The sequence below is a fragment of the Nerophis lumbriciformis genome, linkage group LG09, assembly GCF_033978685.3.
Source record: "Nerophis lumbriciformis linkage group LG09, RoL_Nlum_v2.1, whole genome shotgun sequence".
Classification (NCBI taxonomy): Eukaryota; Metazoa; Chordata; class Actinopteri; order Syngnathiformes; family Syngnathidae; genus Nerophis; species Nerophis lumbriciformis.
The window spans coordinates 55,069,358-55,090,000 of NC_084556.2; the positions used below are offsets into that span (position 1 = coordinate 55,069,358).

General features: G+C 39.6%; 1 protein-coding gene across 5 annotated transcripts in view; it reads right to left on the reverse strand.

Annotated features, from left to right (window-relative positions):
* synj1 (synaptojanin 1) overlaps nucleotides 1–20,643 on the reverse strand; it is an 85,564-nt gene that overhangs the window by 56,296 nt on the left and 8,625 nt on the right. For all 5 annotated transcript variants that reach the window (XM_061962843.2, XM_061962845.2, XM_061962841.2 and 2 more), the window contains 3 exons: nucleotides 15,813–16,038; nucleotides 12,078–12,161; nucleotides 1,128–1,189 (listed from right to left, as the gene is read on the reverse strand). In XM_061962843.2, coding sequence (XP_061818827.2) covers nucleotides 1,128–1,189; nucleotides 12,078–12,161; nucleotides 15,813–16,038 — 372 coding nt within the window. The remainder of the gene's footprint in view (nucleotides 1–1,127; nucleotides 1,190–12,077; nucleotides 12,162–15,812; nucleotides 16,039–20,643) is intronic.

Sequence of the window (20,643 nt, forward strand, 5' to 3'; positions counted from 1 at the left end):
CCAGCTCATTAAAACTACCGACTGGAAGGCGAGAAACACTTTATTTCAACAGACTCTGGCGCCGTACCTGTCGTCAAACCTCCAAAGACCGACTGCACAGTTGCACAATAAAAGCTCTGCTTCATCCTGCCTGCGCTACCAAAATAAGAGTCTCAGAAAGCTGGCGTGCACAAGCTAGCAAGCTACGGAGTTTGCCGACAATGTATTTCTTGTAAAGTGTATACAAAGGAGTACGGAAGCTGGACAAATAAGATGCCAAAAACCAACCACTTTCATGTGGTATTGGACAGAAAGGAGGACTTTTGTTCTCCTCCATTCGAAAATGCGGACGTTATCAGCACCACTGTCTGATTCCAATCAATGCAAGTCATCACAATCAGGTAATACACCAACTTATATTCTTGTCTTCATGAAAGAAAGGAATCTATATGTGTTAAACATGCTTGTATTATCTTTAAACACTTTTAACTTATTAACAATATTAACTATATGTGTTAAACATGCTTGTATTATCATTAAACACCTTAACTTGTTAACAATATTAACTATATGTGTTAAACATGCTTGCATTATCATTAAACACCTTTAACTTGTTAACAATATTAACTATATGTGTTAAACATGCTTGTATTATCTTTAAACACCTTTAACTTATTAACAATATTAACTATATGTGTTAAACATGCTTGTATTATCATTAAACACCTTTAACTTTAAATGTGCTCTATAAATAAAGTTGATTTGATTTGATTTGATTTAACTCGTTAACAATATTAACTATATGTATTAAACATACTTGTATTTTCATTAAACACCTTTAATTTATTAACAATATTAACTATACGTGTTAAACATGCTTGCATTATCATTAAACACCTTTAACTTGTTAACAAAAACATATATTTCATAAATAAGTAAATATAAATGATATATATGAATGAGGTAGATCCCCACGACTTGATCAATTGAAAAGTAGCTCGCCTGTAGAAAAAGTGTGAGCACCCCTGCTGTAGAATATTTGACAGCTAATCTGCTAGCGCTCACGTGTCGCGACAATAAATCTGACGACTCGGGGGGCAAACGTCTGCATGGTCAAGCATCCCATCCAGTGTGAACACTTCAAGTACCTCTCAAAGGCGGGCGCGTTTGCCTCGAATCCTCGGGAGAGTTTGACGCGGTGAGAGCCGACCTGTAAGGCAGACATGCCATGAGTAACACAACACACACCTGAAACACACACAAGTGGAGGAGAACCAGCTGGTGAAGGTAGAAGAAGAAGTTTGTGCAGCGGCAACAAGACTATGAGCGTGGCAAAGTGCAAAGGACACAAGGATGCAGGCACAAAAGGGCGTACATTTTAGTGGCAGCTAAACTCCACTTAAATGACCTCCACCAACGATGATTTATGTTGGTTTTTTTAGGATTACATAAACATTTTGCTGCCTTTATCTTTGATGTATGAATAATGATGTTAATGACAAAATGCATACATAAGCACAACTAATGAGCTAGTGTCTTAATGAAATTAAACAATGGATGTCCGCTAACTTTTTGCAACTCAACGCCAAGAAAACGGAAATGCTGATTATCGGTCCTGCTAGACCATACTTGCCAACCTTGAGACCTCCGATTTCGGGAAGTGGGGGGTGGGGGCGTGGTTGGGGCGGGGGGCGTGGTTAAGATATATATATATAAGAAATACTTGACTTTCAGTGAATTCTAGCTATATATATATATACATTTTATGTATATATATATATGTGTATACATATATATATATATATATATAAATAAATAAAAGAAATACTTGAATTTCAGTGTTCATTTATTTACACATACACACACATAACACTCATCTACTCATTGTTGATTTAAGGGTTGAATTGTCCATCCTTGTTCTATTCTCTGTCACTATTTCAGAACACACACATTATACAAATATACATTATAAAATCAATAAGAAAACGGGAGCTCTAATTTGGGAGTCTGAATTAGGATCAGAAGTTCCTATATAAACATTGCGCACTCACGTCGCCTTTTTGTATTGATTACTGCAGCTGTGCACTGGATTCATTCACAAATACAAACTACAACTCACAAACACTTTAGAGTTAGGCTCCACCATCAGAATGTGTACTTAAACTTATAAAGATCACATGGATATTATTCAGTGAGTTGATTCACCAAAACTAACCTGTTATACAGGAGGAAAAAGCACACAGGACGTTTCAATTGTTCACAGACTGGTCGCGCTCATCAGAATGACAAGACACTTCCGGTCTGCAGGTGATAACATTCAATTGGGAAGAAACGCCCTACTGCCCCCTACTGACCAATGTGAATACTGATAAATCTGTAATGACAGCTCCAAAAACGAATTCAAACCACAAAATAAAATAAATAAATCAACACAAAAATGTAACACATTATGGGTGGGTCACATATGCATGTACAGTAGATGGCAGTATTGTCCTGTTTAAAAGTGTCACAACATTGCTGTTTACGGCAGACGAACTGCTTTACGGGGGACAAAAACTTGACTGCTGTTGTTGTGTGTTGTTACCGCGCTGGGAGGACGTTAATGAAACTGCCGAACAATAAACCCACATAAGAAACCAAGAACTCGCCCTCCATCATTAGCTGTTTATATGGTGGGAAAGCGGACGTGAGAACAGGCTGTCAACACGTCACTCAGGTCCGCATGGAGCTGGAGGGGGCGTGGCCTCCAGCTCCGCCTGAATTTCGGGAGATTTTCGGGAGAACATTTTTCCGGGAGGTTTTCGGGAGAGGCGCTGAATTTCGGGAGTCTCCCGGAAAATCCGGGAGGGTTGGCAAGTATGTGCTAGACACCGACATTTATTTAATAATACCACCTCGGTTAAGAATCTGGGTATTATCGTCGACCCAACTCTCTTGTTTGAGTCACACATTAAGAGTGTTACTAAAACGGCCTTCTTTCATCTCCGTAATATCGCTAAAATTCGTTCCATTTTGTCCACTAGCGACGCTGAGATCATTATTCATGCGTTCGTTACGTCTCGTCTCCATTACTGTAACGTATTATTTTGGGGTCTCCCTATGTCTAGCATTAAAAGATTACAGTTGGTACAAAATGCGGCTGCTAGACTTTTGACAAGAACAAGAAAGTTTGATCATATTACGCCTATACTGTTTATACATATATATATACCTATACTGGCTCACCTGCACTGGCTTCCTGTGCACTTAAGATGTGACTTTAAGGTTTTACTACTTAGGTATAAAATACTACACGGTCTAGCTCCGTCCTATCTTGTCCATTGTATTGTACCATATGTCCCGGCAAGAAATCTGCGTTCAAAGAACTCTGGCTTATTAGTGATTCCCAGAGCCCAAAAAAAGTCTGCGGGCTATAGAGCGTTTTCTATTGGGGCTCCAGTACTATGGAATGCCCTCCCGGTAACAGTTAAGAGATGCTACCTCAGTAGAAGCATTTAAGTCCCATCTTAAAATTCATTTGTATACTCTAGTCCAGGGGTCGGCAACCCGCGGCTCCGGAGCCGCATGCGGCTCTTTGATCACTCTGATGCGGCTCAGCAGCTTACTTGCTGAACCCCCCAATTTTCCCGTGAGATTTCCGGATTTCAGTGCCTCTGGCAGAAAACTTCCGGGATTAATATTCACAGATTTTCACCCTTACAGCTATAATAAGGGCGTGACATGATGGTACAACATTTGGCGCCCTCTACAATCTGTATTAACAACGTGCCAGCTCAACACTTGTTATACATTATACATTTTCTGCTTGCACACGTACGTGACAGCAAGGCATACTTGGTCAAAAGCCACACAGGTTACACTGACGGTGACCATATAAAACAACTTTAACACTCTTACTAATAATGCGCCACACTTTGAACCAGAACCAAACAAGAATGACAAACACATTTCGGGAGAACATCTGCACCTTAACACAACATAAACACAACAGGACAAATACCCAGAATCCCATGCAGCCCTGACTCTTCCGGGCTACATTATGCACCCCTGCTACCACCAAACCCCCCCCCCCCCCCCCCTCTCTCTGTGCGTCGGTTGAGGTGGGCGGGGTTTGGTAGCGGGGGCGTATAATGTAGCCCGGAAGAGTTAGGGCTGCATGGGATTCTGGGTATTTGTCCTGTTGTGTTTATGTTGTGTTAAGGTGCAGATGTTCTCTCGAAATGTGTTTGTCATTCTTGTTTGGTGTGGGTTCACAGTGTGGCGCATTATTAGTAAGAGTGTTAAAGTTTTTTTTATACCGCGCCCGTCAGTGTAACCTGTGTGGTTGTTGAACAAGTATGCCTTGCTGTCACCTACGTGAGCAAGCGGAAGCCCCATTCAACATGTGGCTGATCAGGCACGCTGATTGTAGTGGGCGCTATATGCTGTACCATCACGGCACGCATGACGCTGACAACCGCTATTCATTTAAAACCCGCGTGCCGCACCAGCTTAAAAATTCCATAAAAAGGTGTGGGCATCGTGTCTGAGACCCCTGGTTTAAACATAGCACAAAGCAAAAAAAAAACTTTGTATGCAGTGTTATTTCATTTAAAATTTCAAAAATGTTTGCGGCTCCCATTGTTTTCTATAATTTGTGAAACTGGTCAAAATGTCTCTTTGACTGGTAAAGGTTGCCGACCCCTGCTCTAGTCTTTAAATAGACCCCCTTTTTAGACCAATTGATCTGCCGTTTCTTTTCTTTTCTGCTCTGCCCCCCCTCTGGGCACAGGTTCGGAGGCCATGAATGAAGCGGTGGCTGTCCAGAGTCGGGACCCGGGGTGGACCGCTCGCCAGTGCATCGGTTGGGGACGTCTCCGTGCTGCTGACCTGTCTCCGCTCGGGATGGTCCTCTGCCACTATGGACTGGACTCTCACTATTATGTTAGATCCACTATGGACTGGACTCTTACTATTATGTTAGACCCACTATGGACTGGACTCTCACTATTATGTTAGATCCACTATGGACTGGACTCTCACTATTATGTTAGATCCACTATGGACTGGACTCTCACTATTATGCTAGATCTACTATGGACTGGACTGTCACTATATTATGTTATATCCACTATGGACTGGACTCTCACTATTATGTTAGATCCACTATGGACTGGACTCTCACTATTATGCTAGATCTACTATGGACTGGACTGTCACTATATTATGTTAGATCCACTATGGACTGGACTCTCACTATTATGTTAGATCCACTATGGACTGGACTCTCACTATTATGCTAGATCTACTATGGACTGGACTGTCACTATTATGTTAGATCCACTATGGACTGGACTCTCACACTATTATGTTAGATCCACTATGGACTGGACTCTCACTATTATGTTAGATCCACTATGGACTGGACTCTCACTATTATGTTAGATCCACTATGGACTGGACTCTCACTATTATGTTAGATCCACTATGGACTGGACTCTCACTATTATGTTAGATCCACTATGGACTGGACCAGGGGTGTCAAAGTCAAATAGAGAGTGGGCCAGAAATGTAAAAGTGAACAAAGCCGCGGGCCAAGGTTGAACAAATGAACCTTTTAATAGGGACCCAAACAAGTTTTGCATTGAATATTGAACAAGCAAGGCTTATATAACTTTATAGTGACATGCAAAATCGAGTTTCAAATAATAATAATTAAAAAATATCAATGGCATATCAAATCAAATTTAAATACAAATTGAATGCCTCTTTTCTATTTACAGCCTTCTGAGGTAAATATCAAAATTAACTTTTTCCACAGGCTAATAATACATTTGAAAATAAAATAACAATAATGAATGAATCAAACATTCAAGCCTTGAAGTAGCAAGAGAAAGTGCATGAATAAAACATTAATTATTGCTCAGTTTGCTACACGGATTTGCTTTAACACTGAATATGGAACAAGCAACGCTTATATCACTTAATAGTGCAAAATCAACTTTCAAAAAACAAACGCAAAAACATCAATGGTATATTAAATACAATTTGAATAAAAAATGGAATGCCTCTTTTCTATTTGCAGCCTTCTGAGGTAAATATCAACATTAACTTTTTCCACAGGCTAATACATTTGAAAATAAAATAACAATGAATAAATCAACCATTCAGGCCTTTTTACTGCTCCGTTTGCAACACACTGATCTAATCTGATGTGTACCTGCCATCTTTTCTGGGATGCTAGTTCATTAATGTTGGGGCTCAGATGGGAGGGGTTGGGGGAAGAGTTAGTGCTGCAAGGGGTTCTGGGTATTTGTTCTGTTGTGTTTATGTTGTGTTACGGCGCGGATGTTCTCCCGAAATGTGTTTGTCATTCTTGTTTGGTGTGGGTTCACAGTGTGGCGCATATTTGTAACAGTATTAAAGTTGTTTATGCGGCCACCCTCAGTGTGACCTGTATGGCTGTTGAGCAAGTATGCATTGCATTCACTTATGTGTGTGTAGAAGCCGCATATATCATGTGACAGGGGCCGGCACGCTGTTTGTATGGAGGAAAAGCAGACGTGACGACAGGTTGTAGAGGACGCTAAAGGCAGTGCCTTTAAGGCACGCCATCAATATTGTTGTCCGGGTGGAAATCGGGAGAAATTCGGTAGAATGGTTGCCCCGGGAGACTTTCGAGAGGGGCACTGAAAATCGGGAGGGTTGGCAAGTATGAGTATTAGCCCGCGGGCCAGAGTTTGACACCCATGGACTGGACTCTCACTATTATGTTAGATCCACTATGGACTCTCACCAAAAATGATTCTCGGGCGCGGCACCGCTGCTGCCCACTGCTCCCCTCACCTCCCAGAGGTTGAACAAGGGGATGGGTCAAATGCAGAGGACACATTTCACTACACCTAGTGTGTGTGTGACAATCATTGCTACTTTAACTTTAACTTAGTAATGTGTGTGCCTTTTAATGTCAAATTTGTTTTGTTAAAGTCAAAGTTTAAATAAAGATCACAATGCTAATTTTCGTTAGCCTGTCAGTGGGATCGTCCATTGTATGTTAGCACTAGGCGCCTGTATTGTCATTTAACATGATTCTTACATGCAAGCGCACTTCATGCGTCTATCAATGTACTTTCCTTTTACAGTAACTTCATTGTGCAGACTATCAATAAACAAACTCAAGTTCAACGTTTTTTCACATGTTTGTCAATCTGCCAAAGAAAATTCTTACATTTAGGGAGGGTAGAATAACACACGTAAATAAACCAGGGTGGGCCGTGTTACATACGGCATAAAGAGAGTAAAACAATATAATGTAACAAGAAAAAGATGCTAATAACTATCCTCTTTAAATGTATTTAAACCTTTTGTTGTCATACCTAAATATGCAAATGATATGATGACTTCATCTTGGATCGCCTCTATTTCCTGGTGTGACTCACTGATAACCCTAAGCTGCAGCACAAAAGTAAATCCACGGCATCTGACAGGACTCAGCACGCCCTGGTGGCACCTCTACAGGAATCTGGTATCTCTGCTCACACATTCCACCCCTGCTCTCTAATCAATCTCCTGGTTTTACTCCCATCTGCTATTTGAGATTGTTTCTAGGGTTGGACGAAATAAGTGCTCAACTTCAGCCTGAACCCTTTCGGTCTGTAAAATTGTCAATTGATGAATTCAAGGATGTAAAACTGTTTATTTTGTTGACCACTGAACGAATAAATAATAAAGTAAACTAAACTAAGCTGCTCTACGGCTGCAGACAGTCACAGGTGTATTTTTGGATTAAAGCTGTGTGCGTCTCCACTTCCTGTCGATACCACCGTGTAGCTTTGCAAATTTAATCACTTCCTGTCACCGGAGAGGAGGGTCGCTTACAGCCGACCAGAAGGCGTCTTTCACTTCCTCCACCTGCAGTCTGACTTGAGTGACACGGGCTATAGAGCTGTGCAGATCAATCCCAATATCGACATTATTGATATGGTATCAGATCGATACTGGCGTAACGAGACTGATATTTTTCAGTTATCTTCTGTGTTTATTTGTGTAACAAATTCTGCTTGACGATATAATTACCTACTAGAGATGCGCGGTTTGCGGACACAACCGCGGAGTCCGCGGATTATCCGCGGGTCGGGCGGTTGAAATAAAAAATTTTTTTTTATTTTATCTGCGGGTCGGGTCGGGCGGTTGAAATTGAAAAAAAATTAGATTTTAAATAGATTCAGGCGGGTGGCAGTTAAACCAATTGGGAAATATATATACATAGTTAAATGTTGTTACCCACATACGAAAAACGAGCAGGCACCTGCAGCATATGCCACAACAGAAGAAGAAAAAAAAAAGAGATGGCAACGCCGGCAGCAAACGTGGTACGCGACAAACTAAAAAAGGGAATACTAAAGACCAGGGGAAAAAAAGGCCAGAAAAGTTCAGCGTGGACTCGTTTTTATGAGGTTGTAAATCAGGATGATAGTAATGCTGGCTACGTGATTTGCAAGAGCTGCGACGCTGTTTATGTCTACGACAGTCACAAAACCGGGACATCTAACATGGTGCATCACATTTGTGCAAAACCCCGAACCTCCACAAACACCCTGAGCATGAGCAGTTTCGTCCGCCGTGATCCCAGAAGAGTGCCACAGGATGTTAAAACAAGATAGAACGCAGCTGCCTGCAGCAGTTTGAGTGGCGCGAGCGCGCTTGGAGGCCGGGGCGCTCAGCGCGGCTCCCAGATGATTGCGCACTGGTGTGCGTCTGGGCCGTGACAGCGTGGCACGCATTGAATGTCTCTGCTGCATTGGATCAGTCTCCTTTCTTTAACAGGCAAAAGCTTTATAACCTCACTAATGCCTTGCATCGTCTATATTAGATATATAACAACGGGCGGGTGCGGTTTTGATTAAATGTTAGTTCGGGTGGATGTGGATGGTTGACGACTTTTGTGATGCGGTTGCGGATGAAATAATTGCCTATCCGCGCATCTCTATTACCTACAAATCATTGCCGATAAATGATATTATTGACATTATTTTTATGAGACCAAATTAACCATTGATTTAACTAGATGGGGCAATTCCTGAAGGAATTGCGTGTGAATGCTCCAATGCTGAAGTTGAACTTCAAAATGACTAGTTGTTGAAGTAGAGCACAGGCTGAATATTTTGAAGTTGGAACGGCTTGAATCGGATCAAAAATGTGGGATTGTGGAACTTTGAAAAATGTCCCATTCTTTTCAATGGGAATTTCGGGAATTTGTTTGAAAATGCTAAATATTTTGAATGTCCTGAATGAGTTGAAATGGTTGGTGATGGAGTTTTTCCAAATCGAATGAGAAATGTTTAAGTTGTAACTTTTTTTATTGAAATAGTATTACGGAATTCCTGGAATTTCGGGAAAGCCAGGAATTTTTCCAGTTCAAAAAACAACTTCGTTTTTTGTCCTGATTAAGAGGAATTGTTTGACTGTGGGTTGAAGTGGGTTGACAAATGTGTAAGGAGTAGTCGACAGAAAAAACTGTGAAAAAAGGGGCTGAAAAAACGGTAAAAAAAGGGTTTGAAAAAACGGGAATTCCTGGAATTTTTTTTTTACTTTGAAAAATTATAGTTTGAATGTCCAGGATGAGTGTGGAATATGTTGAAGGTGGAATGGTTTGAAAAATGTGGAAATAGTGGAAGTTTGAAAAATGGCCAATTCATTTTGAATGGGACAAAATGTAGATGAATGGATGAATTTTGGTGTAGAAAACCATATGTGTGAATGCTTTGGAGCATTCACATAATAATGCATGTGTATCCTTTCAAATGCAATAAACTTGTATTTATCGTGTATTTTAACATTGTCATTGGAATGAAAACTTTTTAATCTCCAAAAACAAACAATAACAATAAAATATACTTTCTCTATTAGCCAAATGTTGCACTTGAATAAAAATTACAACCAAAAGCAATAGCATATCTTAAGGAGAAGATTGGTGGGGGCTCACATTTACACAACCATAACAAAAAAAAATAGCTAAATAAAGTATTGACAAACCAAACTGCACTTCATTATTGAACATATGAGCAGAGGTCCCTGATAGGGACAAGCGGTAGAAATTGTAAAAAATATATTGTTGTTTTAATATGGTTTCTGTAGGACAAATCTGACAAAACCTTCCTAACTGTTAGAAATCCAACAGTTTATATTAAACATGCTTCATTGATAAGAGTTTTTGGCGAGTGCCGTTTTGTCCTACTAATTTTGGCGGTCTTGAACTCACCATAGTTTGTTTACATCAGTCTTGAAAAAAAAAAGCTTGCGCTGTGGAAGGCGGCTACATCTCCAGTAGCTCTGTAGTTCAAGATCTTTTAAACTTATCTTTTATCTTTTATTATTATTTTCCTGAGGGAACTTTCCTGAAGGAATCAATAAAGTACTATCTATCTATCTATCTATCTATCTATCTATCTATCTATCTATCTATCTATCCCGATCAATGCAAGTCATCAGAATCAGGTCATATTCTAGTCTTCATTAAAGAAGGGAACTTATATGTTAAACATGCTTGTAGTTTTATTAAGACACCTTTAACAAGCTAACAAAAATGTGTAAATATATATATAAGATCTTTTAAACTTATCTTTTATTATTATTTTTTTATTTTCCTGAGGGAATTTTCCTGAAGGAATCAATAAAGTACTATCTATCTATCTATCTATCTATCTAGAGCAATGCAAGTCATCAGAATCAGGTCATATTCTAGTCTTCATTAAAGAAGGGAACTTATATGTTAAAAATGCTTGTAGTTTTATTAAAACACCTTTAACAAGCTAACAAAAATGTGTAAATATATATATATATATATATATATATATATATATATATATATATATATATATATATATATTTACACACACATAAAGATAAGGTCTTGGTCATTTGAAAAGTGAGGACAACCCTGGTTTACATGTACAACTTTCTTCGACCCTGCCACAGAAAGACGTGTTTTATGGCACTCCTTTGTCTCGTTTTGTCCACCAAACGTTTTATACTGTGCTTGAATGCACAAAGGTGCGCTTTGTTGATGTTATTGACGTGTGTGGAGTGCTAATCAGGCATATTTGGTGAGTGCTAATCCATGCTAACATACTATTTCAGCTAGCTGTATGTACATATTGCATCAATTATGCCTCGTTTGTAGGTATTATTGAGCTTATTTCATTTCATTTACTTATGTCCTCTTTGTATTTCATTTATATTTGCATGTCTCATGACACATTGTCTGTATGTAATATTGACTGCATTTCTGATAGTTGTTTGTGTGGGTTTTAAATGACCACAGTATAGTGAAAGAGCTTTATGTAGTATGGTGACATTGATTCGGTTAAGAATCCTACCACTACTTTAGTGTGGAGGTCTCGTGCGAAGGAAAGCGTTGGCAAAGGAGAACAAGGACATCGATAGAAGGAACTAAAGTGCTACAGCGGAACCACGAAAGCAGAAGGAAGCGGCAACATTCTGTCTGAAAACAAGCCCTTGCTGTGTTTTTTTTTCTCTCCTGTTTGCAGCTTGTGGTCTGGCACCACCTGCGCAGGTGTGAGGGGATGATCAGCGGACTAACAAGTGCTTGGCGGGGATGTTTTCAGACCAGACTCTCACCTGAGCAAAGATGTCTGGGAGCTGAGGAAAACAGAAGAGGGCCCTTTACCAACCACTGCAGCTCCCAGTGAGCCTCCTCAAAACTCAGCATCGAGCGGCAGTCTGTGCAGCGCCACCAAGTTGGAGAAAATACACTTTTCCCTGCTTTGGCGTGTGGCACTCCACAGACAATCCCTCGATGCAAAACAGCCTGCCCCCCATCCCAAAACCCAACAAAAGAGGCTTATACCGCTTGAGGGTTTCTATCCGGTCTGTTAGGTTGCCGATTCCCATTCAGGTGCAAGAAAACACCCTTAATCGACGCTTTCTGAACACAGCACGGAGGAAATAAACAGTTCAAAAACACAAAGGGAAAGGCGAAGGTCCTAACTGCGTCATTCTGACTGCGTCTGACACTCGGTCAGTTTGAAGAAAACACAAAAACGTCACAAACACGATTTCAAGTGTTGCTGTGTACAAGCGGACGGCCTTTCCGTTACCTGGATTCCCGGCTGCTCCCAAAACAGCGGAATGGATCCGCGGATCTGAATGAAGGACGACACTCGGTCATCCAGGAAAATAGCCTGTTCAACACACAAGGACACCAGGTTGTCATGGAAATGCTGAACACACGCTAATGCATACCTGCCAACTTTTGAAATCAGAAAAACCTAGTAGCCAGGGTCCAGGGGCCGCAGGCCCCGGTAGGTCCAGGACAAAGTCCTGGTGGGGGGTTCCTTCGCCCCCCGACGCAAAATGATTATTAGCATTCAGACAGGTTAAAATGTTGCTAAAACCATCACTTTTCTATCAGTCACAGTGACTTTTCAAAACAAAAATATTACAGCAAAAATCATATGGGTTGATTGACATGTTTATTCTGTAAGCTAACTTCAATAGTTTGAAATTATTTTGACAGTTAATGCCAGTTATCCTGTCAACCTTTCACAAGACTTCAATTTGTTCATTGAAAGTATAAACACTTTTTACAGTAAACAAATGGTAAAACAGTACTAAACAATTCCATAAAAAAAAAGAATTGGTGTCATTATTAACTTTCTGTCCAAGCTTGTATAATCTACTGCCTTGTTCAATTGTAAAAAATATTCTGTGCCTAAAATTCACATTTCTATCACAATTATCATACTGTAAACATGGTAAGCTAACTTCATTAAAATTAATAGTCCTGTCAATAGCATGGAATTACAATTCAAATGTCGTTTTTTTGTAAGCCTTTCAAAAGAATTCAAAATATGAAAAATGAATGAAAATGAATTGAAGCCATCAGACACTTGAAAAGTGGCACATCACATCTCTAATGTAATCATTTGAACTTTTCAACAGAAATAGCACTGCAAAAATATTAAGGACATACTTCTGTATTTTGGTAGTTATGCTGTCAACATTTAACAAGATTTCTTCAACTTGGACTTGAAAGCATAAATAGTATAAACACTTTTAACAGTACTACACAATTCCAATAGATAACATTGGTGTCATTACCTTTTTGTTTGCTCAATTATTGCCTCCGTAAATAAAACTTCGGCATTTATCACATCCAAAGAATCTGTTTGGGCGACGAAAAACGTTGAAAGTTTTCCACTTGTATCGCTAGCAACGGCATTAGACTTGTGTTTTTTTGTCCCAACGTGGTCTTTTACATCGCCAATTCCTCCGTGTCCGATCGAAAAATCTTGTCTGCACAAGGTGCAATTCGCGTAGTTTTCACCCTTTTTTAATATTCTTCACGGAATGAATGCAGTTTTCTTTTTGGTTTAAGACTCGTATGCGATTTTTCTCCGGCTGATTCCATGATCGTTCGCTCGTTTGGAAACAATGGCAACTGGTGCCTCGTGCTTGGCAGCGGTGCTATAAATAGCATCGCGCATGGCATTCGGAATGGCTCGATAGGAAGTTACGGGAAGCAGTGTCGATTGTCATTGTTGTTACGCCATTTCGTGAATAAAACTTAAAAAAAAAAAAAATGTTTTAATTAATGAAAAACCGTATTTTTTATCACTGCAACCGTAACCCGGAATAGGTTGATGAAAACCGTACTAATTACAGGAAAACCGGAGTAGTTGGCAGGTATGCTAATGGTTACAACTAAGGATGGGTACCGCACTCATTTGAACCGATACGGTACCAATCCATACTTTAGTGTGTGTTAATAAATATTGTTTTTGGTAATAAAATATTTTTTTTGTATTGAAACATTTAAAATGAGCTGATTATGATAACTGCTGTCCAGTGCTTGTATCTGGTTTCATTATAATATTTCTGGGTCTCCTTTGCAAGTATTACGATAAGTAGTTTATGCAGTGTTGGCTAGTCAGTTCAGTCTTTTGTTGCGCTCTAAAAAGTGTCAATATAGTAAGTATTTTACTTACTACTAGGGGTGCACAAAAAAATCAATTTACATCCAAAATCGTGATTTTTATTCATCCCGAGTCTAAACTGAGTCATAATTTTCCAAAATGTATTTAGGAATACATCTTTAAATTGTGTTTTTAGGCAATCTAAAAACGGTCGGTATAGCTCGGTTGGTAGAGCAACTTGAGGGTTCCAGGTTCGATCCCCGCTTCCGCCATCCTAGTCACTGCCGTTGTGTCCTTGGGCAAGACACTTTACCCACCTGCTCCCAGTGCCACCCACACTGCTTTAAATGTAACCTAGATATTGGGTTTCACTATGTAAAAGCACTTTGAGTCGCTAGAGAAAAGCGCTACATAAATATAATTCAATCAATATAATTCAATATCTACGCAACTGGAGCTTTTCTAACCTGTAAACTATTTTGAAAAATTTTAATTTGAATTATTACACCAAATAACACATTGCAAAAATCAGGACTTGAGTTGAACCGAGAATCGATTCAAAATCAAATCGTCACCACAGGAATCGGATCCAATCGTTAGGTGCCCAAAGATTCACAACCCTACTTATTACGCACCAGCTGTTTGGTTATAACTAGGGCTGCAATAACTCATCGATTAAATAGATTAAAATCGATTATGAAAATAGTTGGCAATTAATTTAGTCATCGATTTGTTGGATCTATGCTATGCGCATGCGCAGAGGCTCCTTTTTTATTTTTATTTTTATAAACCTTTATTTATAAACTGCAACATTTACAAACAGCTGAGAAACAATAATCAAAATAAGTATGGTGCCAGTATGCAGTTTTTTCAATAAAATACTGGAAAGGATAGACGTGTAGTTTGTCTCTTTTTATCCGATTATTAATCGATTAATCGAAGTAATAATCGACAGATTAATCGATTATCAAATTAGTTGTTAGTTGCAGCCCTAATTATAACATGCACCTACTCAGTGGCCTAGTGGTTAGAGTGTCCGCCCTGAGATTGGTAGGTTGTGAGTCATACCAAAGACTATAAAAATGTGACTCTCAGCATCAAGGGTTGGAATTGGGGGTTAAATCACCAAAAATGATTCCCGGGCACGGCACCGGTGCAGCTCACTGCTCCCCTCACCTCCCAGGTGGTGAACAAGGGGATGGGTCAAATTTCACCACACCTAGTGTGTGTGTGGCAATCATTGCTACTTTAACTTTAACCTTAATTGTGGTTTTCATTAACAAATTTGGAGGTGCTGAAATCGCTATGTAAAATCGCTACGGCTAATTAGTGTCAATAGCAAAGCCAATGTATATTAGCATCAAGCTAACCCATTTTTGGAAAAGCTTAGCTTCACTTAAACTTAGGTCGGAGCGGTTTTTTTGAGTCAATTACTTTGTTGGCTTTGAAAATTGCAACATTACCGATAAGTAGTTTGACCGAGTTCGCTCTCAGTGCTGCTGGAGTGATCGGCAAAGAGACGGCAAAATGGGCGCGATGGCCCGCGCAACCCAGGTACCAAAACATGGCACTGCTTTGGTCCCGGATTCGGTTCCCATCCCGGGATTACAACAACACGCTTGCTTGTGATGTCACACCAATCGAACGTTTAAAGAGGAAAAGCCTGAAGCCAAGAGGAACTTTTCTTAAAATGTGTCCAAAAACTTCACACAAACTAACAAAGCTTCCTTTTATAAATCTCACTGCCGCCGCCAACAGATAACTAGTGTTTAAACAAACTATTTACTTAGAGCGTGCAAGCCACCCCCCCCGAGGCGGCGACCGCATCAAACCACTTCATCAAAACCACTTCATCAAACGACGCGGAACCGACGCGGAACCGACACGGAGCGCGCGACGGCTCTGCCAGTCAATCACCTGTTCCGTTTCCACAAAGTTGGCCACCTGCCCGTCGTCGTTGGTCCCGCGCACGTTGAAGCGCGTGCCGGCCCGCTCTGAGCTGAGGCGGGAGAAGATGCAGGCCTTGGCTTGCCTGTGTCCGGCGTAGATGGTCCTGATCTCCACGCCGCCGCACATCAGCCGCAGGAGCCAGTCGTCGCAGTTGACGCCGTAGTGCTTCAGGTGCAGGTGCAGGGACTGGTTCCTGACAGGCCACACACACACACACACACACACACTGGTTATCATTTGGAATGGGGACCAAGTTTTTGATCATGACCACTCTTTCTACAGGTTGTGGAGGCATAAAAAAATGGTGTAAAATGTCCACTGCCCAGTTAGCTCATACACGTCTTTAAATCTCTGGATTGATGAAGTAATGTGCTGATCATTCTTACTGGGGACCCTGGGGAAAAATAGTTCATATGGTTCGTGGGGACCAAATTTGAATAATTTTGCATATTTCACACAAATTTGTACATGAAAAGTTCAAAGTAAACATGACATGATGGTCAGAATACAGCACTACAGCTGTCCTCTTATAGGAAGTTTCACCACTTAAATGTTAAAGCAAATTCTGCATCTTCTGTGACATGACTGAAAACTGCTATTTAGCAGTAATGAAGTTGTCTGCAACTCCAACTAGAAGGATGGAACATTCTGAATGTCAATCATACTTTAAGGTCATAATGTTTGAAGCTTAAAAAAGCTTAAAAAGCACTTAGGCATCTTCAGAATGGATTTGACTATCATTTAAAAAGGTTTCCCTTTAGGTGACCTGTTTTTTTGTCCCCATACCGTCAGAGGTCCCCTAAAGGGGAGTGTGTAAACAGAGCGATGTCCACATTAAGTAAGCATTGCCAGAACACACACGCTTCAGCATTTAAACTAAGGGTGTCCAAACTTTTTCCACTGAGGGCCACACATTGAAAACATGCTGGGGCCATTTTGATATTTTTCATTTTCAAAACCAATATATATATATTTTTTTTTAACCATTAGGGCTCCCCTCAAATTCGGTCCCGAGGACCCTGAAGGGTCTCAGTCGTAAAAATGTTAATAATAACTAGGGATGTCCGATAATATCGGACTGCCGATATAATTGGCCGATAAATGCTTTAAAATGTAATATCGGAAATTATCGGTATCGGTTTCAAAAAGTACAATTTATGACTTTTTAAAACGCCGCTGTGTACACGGACGTAGGGAGAAGTACAGAGCGCCAATAGACCTTAAAGGCACTGCCTTTGCGTGCCGGCCCAGTCACATAATATCTACGGCTTTTCACACACACAAGTGAATGCCAGGCATACTTGGTCAACAGCCATACAGGTCACACTGAGGGTGGCCGTTACAAATATGCGCCACACTGTGAACCCACACCAAACAAGAATGACAAACACATTTCGGGAGATCATCAGCACCGTAACACAACATAAACACATACCCAGAACCCCTTGCAGCACTAACTCTTCCGGGACGCTACAATATACAACCCCGCCCACCTCAACCTCCTTATGCTCTCTCGGGGAGAGCATGTCCCAAATTCCAAGCTGCTGTTTTGAGGCATGTTAAAAAAAAAGAATGCACTTTGTGACTTCAATAATAAATATGGCAGTGCCATGTTGGCATTTTTTTCCATGACTTGAGTTGATTTATTTTGGAAAACCTTGTTACATTGTTTAATGCATCCAGCGGGGCATCACAACAAAATTAGGCATAATAATGTGTTCATTCCACCACTGTGGACAATATCGGAATATCGGATATCGGCAAAAAAGCCATTATCGGACATCTCTAAAAATAAGTCATATATTATTTATATTTTATTTTTTTATTCATTAAATGCTTAACTCTCTTGATAAACTTCAGGTCTGTCCGTCGATACACAAAATAAAAGAATAACAAAATGTGTTTATAGCAAATTCACAAAACATGCAATACTTTCCCCCCTCTAAGTGAAATATTTGATGTGGAGTAATTGGAGCCTTAAATAGGTCAATTAGTCATAGAAACAATTTGCACAATGAAAGTATTCAAAGCACTTCACTTTTGACAAATCTATTGGACAGAAATATTGCTGTTTCTTGTTTTCATGTTTTATTTTAGATACAGTGTTACAATAGCTGCTTAGCTAGTAAAGACACATCTTGCATTTTTGTGCGGCCAGTCAGTACATTTAAAATGGCCTTTTATTGTGTTAGGTCTGCTTCACACTTTTTTGTTTTGATGAAACAATTTTAATCGAACATAAATGTAATTTCACGCATAAATTGTATCTTTTTAAGTGAAAATGTAATTATTTCTAACACGGCTCGGATTGGGGATCGAACCCAGAACGGCTGCCTTACAAGATCAGCACTAACGCTGCAGTTGGGGGAAATTTGCCATCACATTCTTACCAGTGACGGAGCAGGAAGGGGCTAAGAATACGTTTGCGGTAAAATGTCATTTGAAGCTACCTGTCATTCATTAATGCACATTTTACATGTGCTTTGTAAAAGGGGTCCCTTTTAACTTTTAAAAATACTATTACAAAAAAACAACCACAAAAAGTAGAATAAAACAGCAAATGTAATGATAAAAAGTTGCAATATTGACTAATAACAAATAGTTGTATTTTTTTTTTTACTTTAAAACTGTCATTGCTCAAAAAAAGAATTAAAGTCGATGCTGATATGAATTATTGACCTATTGAAGGCTCCATTTAAATCAAATATACCACTTTGAAATATTTTTTGGGGAAAATATTGCATATTTTTTTGCGTTTGCCATATAAATAAAACAAGGTTTATTTTAAACATAAGAAAACATAAAAAATAATAAAATCTTACAATTGACAGATAGAGCTGAAGTTGATCTAGAAATGTAAGCGTTGAAAGTAAAAATAGTAAGTATTGATGTATGACTTATTTTTAACACTTTTATGAGCGGGGTCCTTTTGGATACCCAAGACCTTAAGTCTCATTTTTTTTTACCTATTATTGCTCAAAAAAAATGATGAACAAAAGTAAAGTTGTTATATTAAGAAATAAAAAAAAAAATATATGAATTATATTTTGCCAGAAAACATGATTTTCTTTGATAAAAAGGGCATAAAACAAAATAATTCAAACTTTATGTCAACGGATAGATCTGAAGTTGATAATTAAGCGTTGAAAGTAAAAAATATATTAACATGTAACTTATTTTAAACATTTTCATGACTGAGACCCTTTTGGGTCCCCAGGATCTTTAACATTCACCAAAATTGACGGGAGCTCTAATGGTTTCAATAATTATTGTATTGGTTTGCGCTGCTGACCTGTCTCCGCTCGGGATGGTCTCCTGCTCGCCCCACTATGGACTGGACTCTCACTATTATGTTAGATCCACTATGGACTGGACTCTCACACTATTATGTTAGATCCACTATGGACTGGACTCTCACACTATTATGTTAGATCCACTATGGACTGGACTCTCACTATTATGTTAGATCCACTATGGACTGGACTCTCACACTATTATGTTAGATCCACTATGGACTGGACTCTCACTATTATGTTAGATCCACTATGGACTGGACTCTCACTATTATGTTAGATCCACTATGGACTGGACTCTCACTATTATGTTAGATCCACTATGGACTGGACTCTCACTATTATGTTAGATCCACTATGGACTGGACTCTCACTATTATGTTAGATCCACTATGGACTGGACTCTCACTATTATTTAGATCCACTATGGACTGGACTCTCACACTATTATGTTAGATCCACTATGGACTGGACTCTCACATTATTATGTTAGATCCACTATGGACTGGACTCTCACATTATTATGTTAGATCCACTATGGACTGGACTCTCACACTATTATGTTAGATCCACTATGGACTGGACTCTCACACTATTATGTTAGATCCACTATGGACTGGACTCTCACACTATTATGTTAGATCCACTATGGACTGGACTCTCACACTATTATGTTAGCTCCACTATGGACTGGACTCTCACACTATTATGTTAGATCCACTATGGACTGGACTCTCACACTATTATGTTAGATCCACTATGGACTGGACTCTCACACTATTATGTTAGATCCACTATGGACTGGACTCTCACACTATTATGTTAGATCCACTATGGACTGGACTCTCACTATTATGTTAGATCCACTATGGACTGGACTTTCACTATTATGTTAGATCCACTATGGACTGGACTCTCACTATTATGTTAGATCCACTATGGACTGGACTCTCACTATTATGTTAGATCCACTATGGACTGGACTCTCACACTATTATGTTAGATCCACTATGGACTGGACTCTCACACTATTATGTTAGATCCACTATGGACTGGACTCTCACACTATTATGTTAGATCCACTATGGACTGGACTCTCACACTATTATGTTAGATCCACTATGGACTGGACTCTCACTATTATGTTAGATCCACTATGGACTGGACTCTCACTATTATGTTAGATCCACTATGGACTGGACTCTCACTATTATTTAGATCCACTATGGACTGGACTCTCACACTATTATGTTAGATCCACTATGGACTGGACTCTCACTATTATGTTAGATCCACTATGGACTGGACTCTCACATTATTATGTTAGATCCACTATGGACTGGACTCTCACACTATTATGTTAGATCCACTATGGACTGGACTCTTACTATTATGTTAGATCCACTATGGACTGGACTCTCACACTATTATGTTAGATCCACTATGGACTGGACTCTCACACTATTATGTTAGATCCACTATGGACTGGACTCTCACACTATTAT